This window comes from Sapajus apella, unplaced genomic scaffold (assembly GCF_009761245.1).
Source record: "Sapajus apella isolate SASKATOON/1434 unplaced genomic scaffold, GSC_monkey_1.0 scaffold37, whole genome shotgun sequence".
NCBI lineage: Eukaryota > Metazoa > Chordata > Mammalia > Primates > Cebidae > Sapajus > Sapajus apella.
In genome coordinates, this window is record NW_022436977.1 from 5087637 (window position 1) to 5093857 (window position 6221).

The following is a 6221-nucleotide window of genomic DNA, read 5'->3' on the forward strand; positions in this document are numbered from 1 at the left end:
GAAGTTGAACGCCCATAAGGAGTTTGGAATAGAAGTGGAAGAAGTCAGTAGGGTGCCCAAATGCTATTTGAGGTCTGAACAGAGAATGGGTAGAGGGGAGTGTCAAGGGTAGGCTAAGTTTGGAGTTAACGTAACCTCAAAGTTCCAAACTGGGAGACTGGTGTTATAATTGGGAGGTACTGCTTTGACAGCCCCCTTCTAAGTGCTGTGCGTTCCCAGGACATCGGAAAGCAGGAGAAAGTAGATGGGGAAAGGCTCTGGCCAGGTGCTAAGATCCATGTCAGTTCTAACACTTTTGACATCTTTGAATGTTTCAAGATGGTGGTGTCTGAAACAGGCTGCAAAGCGCGTCTCACAGCCCTCAGGTACCTCTAGGGGCTAAGCTTCGTAGGTGCTATGGGTGTTCTTAGAAAGCAGGACAGAAAGAAAGAAGAGAAGTGAAAGGAAAAAGTGAAAAGAAGAACATTATTTTAGTAGGAGGTTTCAGTCATCAGCCGTGACTTGTAGTAAGTTTAGCCCAAGGAAAGCATCGCTGAAAGCCACATGGAGTTGGGGGGTCTGTCTACATACATGGGTGCTGACCAGACCTCTGACTTAAATTTTTGTGTTCATGGTGACGGTGGAACCCTTAAGAAATTGTATGCAGCAGGGAATTCAAGGGGGCCAATTAAGGAGTGTTAGTTCTCCTCACTTCCGTTAAACACCGCCTCAGTTTGGTGTGGACAAAGAGCTATTTTGTCAGTATTAGATGAAGTGTTTTGCATAGGCAAGTTTCATGACCTCACTTCCAACTGCGTTGGGACATCTGGTTCCTTCTGGTGACTTTGAGGAGCTGCTGCTGGAATGGCTGCCCCCACATTTTTTACAGTATATCAGCAGGCCACAAGGACTGCTTCCCAAGAGGAGGCTGCCTGCTCAAACCTCCTTCTTAGCAGAGGCCTTGATCTCAGAAAGCATCCTGATTCCACAGGCTGTTACCACTTCCAGGCATATTGCAAAGTGCCTTCACTCTCACAGCTTTCTGAGGAATCACATACGAATCCAGTTTCCTTTTACTGATCACAGAAGAGGGCAAAATTAACTAGGATTTTAAGGAATTTCTTTAAAGCAAAGCCTGGTGTTTATGTTTCTGAGATCTGGGTCTGTTGAAAGGAATGCAGTTGATGGCGTTTGACCCAAGACTCTGGAGTGGTCAGACTCACAACCTGCTTCACAAACAGATCCTTTTACTTTTGTTTCACTCACCAGTTTTAAAGTAAAAAATAAATACTTTCCTCATGATTGCCTGTTTTCTTGAAGGAACTTGCATCAGCACTGAAGTCAGCCTTATCTGGCCACCTGGAGACGGTGATTTTAGGCCTATTGAAGACACCTGCTCAGTATGACGCTTCTGAGCTAAAAGCTTCCATGAAGGTAAATGCCTATGAGATGTCATCTCTGTTAAATCTGCTATTAATTTTGTGAATTCCGCTTTCTGAGTATAATTTGGTGATTTTCAGTTTTGTTAAATTCTCATTTGGAACCATTTTTTAAAAATGAACTGAAGCTATACGTCTCAGGATTTGTACCAAAAATATTTCAATTACTTGTTTTAAGACTGTAAAGAAATTTCATGATGCTGAGAAGTCAGTTACCAGCTGCTACTACTCAGCACCTGGGCAATTGGAATACCATTTGGGAAAACTACTTCCTTGATTACACTTCCTCCTTTAAAAAGATATGTTGTGATATTAAGGCAAGAAAAAATCTCATAGCTTTTGTTAAGTGAAGCTTGCACATTCTGCCCATCCTTTTGTGGGTGTTTCTTCCTCCCATATTCTCTCTGTCAGTACCGTTGTTTGTTTCAACTTTGGGCAGATTCAGAACATCATAGTGCACAAAAGGGGTAATTTCAGATGATGAATCGTACCCAAATTGTACCCGTGTGAAGGTAACTGTGAAGTCTCATTGCACATTGTCTTGTTTTTCTTTTGCAAAGTTATTTTGAACCTGGAATTTTAGGTTAAATTAAGTAAAAATTCTAGACTGGAAACCTCCTGAACTTTGTGCATACCTAAAACATCAAGTTTTATATAAATGTAATAGATGCACAGACATAAATGCATGCTACTGCAACGCATGTGGACCCTTTTCGTACTGTCTGCAGCACTTTGAACAGTCCGACACTGCCCTCTGCTGATTAAGATGGGTAAAGGCTCTGCTGTAGGGGGAAGCCATATGTCTGATTTTTATTCTGAGTCTGAGTGTTTTTTCTCTGATGCCATTATTCCTGAGTTATGAACAGCCTGAGCTGTAAGCCTGTCACCAGAGCTAATGTCACAGTTCAGTCATCATCCTTTCCCCAGAGAACACAAGAGTGAGGCTGCTTCGGACACTGGGCATCTCCAGAGCCCTGAACTTGATAGCTCAGGGCTGCTCTAAGATTTGCTGTTAAGTCTCTTTCTTCCTTCAGTTCTTCAGCTTAGCCCAGGCTGTGCTCAGTTTATTTGAGCGGACTTGTCTGAGTTTCCTAAGTAGGCTGTACTGCAGAAAAGACGTCCTTAAGAATGATGAAATGTTAACAACATTTCATGATCCCGCTTGATAAAAATAGCACTCCTGAAAGCCGAGTCTGTGGACCTTTGGAGGCAGGGATGAGTCGGCCTCTCGTAGGTTTCTTCTGACCATCCATACTCCAGATCAGTTTATCTTATTTTTGTCAAGAATCTATTTAGTTATGATTTGTGTGACTTTACTGATATCTCTTACTAGGTATTAGTGACTTGAAACAGACCTTTTTGAGCTGTCAGTCACTGTGGTAATCTATGTTATTGGCCTAGTAGAAGGTGCTTTAACTGTTGAAGCTTTGACCCTGTGCCAGCTCTTCCATTAGCTATCACAGTTGAGTACCCTTCCAAAATCCATAAAGCTTGAAGTGACATTAACTGAACTATGCTTTTTAAAAAAAAAATCAGTTTTGACTTCTGGCAGTACCAGTGGCAGAATCTGCCATATGTTACAGTAGAATTTGCCCTTGTGAGAGGAATTGTGGACAGTCTGTGGAGAGCTTGGGCCAGGCTTTGGAAATTGCCAAGGTCACCTTTGAATGTAGATGTAAAAACCACTGTTAGAATTCTCAGATGTTAACACTGGTATATCAGCGATGGAAGGAAACACATCTTACATTATTCTGCCTGTCTTGCAATTCTGCAATGTGAGGATATAGCATTTCTCCCAATGTGTGTTATTTTTAGACTGTATTTCTATCATCCTTGAGATTGAACAACTGCGTCTCCTTAAAAATATTCAAAGATGGTCGGTAGCCATTTAGTAACACTTGTGCAGAATGCTGGATGGACCTTTTGCTAACAAGGGGAGAATTTTTTGGCTTTGCTGGAACCTCTACAAATCATGATTAAAAACTCTGAAAGAAGAGCCATTGGTTCAAAGATTAGATGAAGAATAAAATTCAAAATTAACCATTAACCCGAGGCTTAGCTTATATTATACAAACTATTTTTTCAGGGGCATATAACCTCTAATAAGCTTAATTAATAGCTGACACACTTTTCATGTGGATAAGTAAGTTTCTTATTGTATTAACACCTTATAATTGATTTACATTTTAAACAGTTGTAATTCTACTTAGTTCAAAGTGATATTTCCATATTCGGAAAGACAAGTATTAAAGAAGCCTGATTACTAAATCTTGACTTTGATCATGAAGCCAGCTTTGAAATACATGTTTCATTGAGTCCTTTCAAGCTATCTGGCATGCTCAAAAGCGTATATATTAAATTTGAATACATCGCCCATCAAATTCTTATTCCTTAATAAAGTGTTGGTGTCTAGGTTTATTTGGCACTTCATTATTATTATTATTATTTTTGCTTTCTAAAATGCCTGAAGAATGCATAATTATGAAGCAAAAATGGAAGGACAGGAATGAAATTTTTAACATTAACCCAATTTTACATTTCAAAGAGGTGAATCTAAAAATTTTTTCTATACCTTTGCCTGGTAAAAAGACTTACTCTAACAATGCTGGCTGTGAGTGACAACATAGAATTTGTATCTTCCTTTATTTTAAATTAGCGAGAAGGATTGTTTAACAAAGAAAATTCTCATCTTTAAAATAGTGGGTGGTTATCGTAGAAGGTGAAAAATAATAAGAAAAAGTTACTTTATATACATACCCACAGCAAAAGGCAATTGCCACTTTTAACATTTTGGCATACTCTATTGCTGCCTCTTCCCATTCACTACTTTTTTAAAAAAAACATATTAACAGTTGAACTCAGACATGCCAATTACACCATCTTGTGCTCTGGTGAAGCATTTTTTAAAGGAACAGAAAATGCCTTTACTTGGTGCTAAGGGACAGAGTGTAGATTCTTCAGTAGGAATGTAGAAGGCAGGATGCTAACAGACCCAATCCATGTTTGCAATTTAGTTGGTGGAGATCTGAAAAGTAGGCTAATGGTGGGGAAGCCTTTCCCTGATAATGTTCATGCTTCCTGGTTCACAGGGGCTGGGAACCGATGAGGACTCCCTCATTGAGATCATCTGCTCAAGAAACAACCAGGAGCTGCAGGAAATTAACAGAGTCTATAAGGAAAGTGAGTAGCTTGATTTCTGTGATTCATCCTCTAAGCCCAATTTCTGTGACCCTGTCACGGCCACCAGGGTGAGTGCTCGGGTTAAGATGCCTGGATTGTTGATGTGCTGAAGTGCCTGCCATCTTGACCGTGCAGACCGGGGTTGGCTGTGGTCCCAAGTTTCTCTCCTTCACCTCCTCATTGCCGGTGCTTTGATTATTACATTCCACTGAAACTTCTGTGTTGGAAGAAGGGTAGACAGGAGGGAAAGGAGAGAAAACAAAATTTATTTTTAAAAAAGATCTGATGAGGAGAAGTAGCAAGTATTATATATGGATTCCATTTATTGGGTGCTGTTCAGTCTCTGCTCAAAAGGTTCCCAACTCTGGACTGTGGGTAACTGAAGAATCACAGCAAGAAGCCGCTGTCGGCCTGTGCACACTAAACAGTATAGAAGGCTGTGAGTGGAATAAACAGCGCAACTTATGTTGCTACTGCATTTCTGTTTTCTTTTACTTTTTAAAGTTGATATATCATAGTTGTACATATTTTGGGGGTACATGTGATATTTTGGTACATGTACCAAGTCAGGGTCATTGGGATATCCATCACCTCACACATGTATTTTTTTCTTTGTACTGGGAACATAACAGTTCCTCTCTAGCTACTGCATTTCAATATAGATGCTGTTTTGACTGTTGAAATATAATTTTATTCAAAAGCATTATTTCTTAGTAGTTTCTGCCTTTGTGCATTTTCTCAGTGGACAATAAAGCATGATTGTGTGTGTGTGTGTGTGTGTGTACATGTAGCCCTCCAGTTTTTTTGATGTTCAGAATGAGTATTCACAGTCAGGAGACAGTATTTAAACTGCACAAGAGGTCACTGGTCAAAGGTGAGCCCGAGGATCCCTGATTTGATCTAGCCCGGCTGCCCCTTGTCATGGACAATAACTCTGGCTCTGATTTCATGAGGGTGAAAATTATTCTAGTGAATCCTTTGTCCGTTGGGGGTTAAGAAGAATGGATATATCCAGCTGACATAGCTGTTCTGCTTTTCAGAGTCTTAGTGGGAAACGGGAAATTGGAGTGGGTGGTTGGCTTCACAGGCAGAAAGCATAAAACCAGATGTATTTTTCTCCAAGTGTACAAGACTGATCTGGAGAAGGACATTATTTCGGATACATCTGGTGACTTCCGCAAGCTGATGGTTGCCCTGGCAAAGGTTGGTTTCCCAGTTTCTTTCTTTGCCTTTGCTTCCTCCCAAGGCAAGTCACATACCTCATTTTAGACTTGGAGTGAACTAACTAAATCCCCTGTGCCTGCATCAGAAATTCAGCTGCATTTTCCACAGTGGGCTTGCACTGTCACTGCGGAGTTGTCAATTTTGTATAATAGGATTTCTTATCCTGCTAAACCTCATGGACAAGTGGACTTTGGGAGCAAGAGGAGGGTTGGGCAGCTCTCAAGTCCTGGCCTGGATTTACATGCCAGAGCCTTGGCCGCATGACTTAGGGAAGGTCACTTTGCCTCTCTCTGTGGTCATGCAGGACCCAGTGGGAAGTGACCTTCTTGTTTCTTTTTCTTGCGTTCACTTCTCATGGGAGAATTTGCCCATGTAGTCCTTTGTGTGGAGTAAAGTTGT

General features: G+C 40.8%; 1 protein-coding gene across 1 annotated transcript in view; it reads left to right on the forward strand.

The window, feature by feature from the left end:
• The window catches only part of ANXA2 (annexin A2), a 52154-nt gene that overhangs the window by 38342 nt on the left and 7591 nt on the right, over nt 1-6221 (forward strand). Inside the window, exons 5-7 of the mRNA XM_032297283.1 lie at nt 1300-1413; nt 4508-4598; nt 5722-5801. Of these exons, the coding sequence (XP_032153174.1) occupies nt 1300-1413; nt 4508-4598; nt 5722-5801 (285 nt within the window). The remainder of the gene's footprint in view (nt 1-1299; nt 1414-4507; nt 4599-5721; nt 5802-6221) is intronic.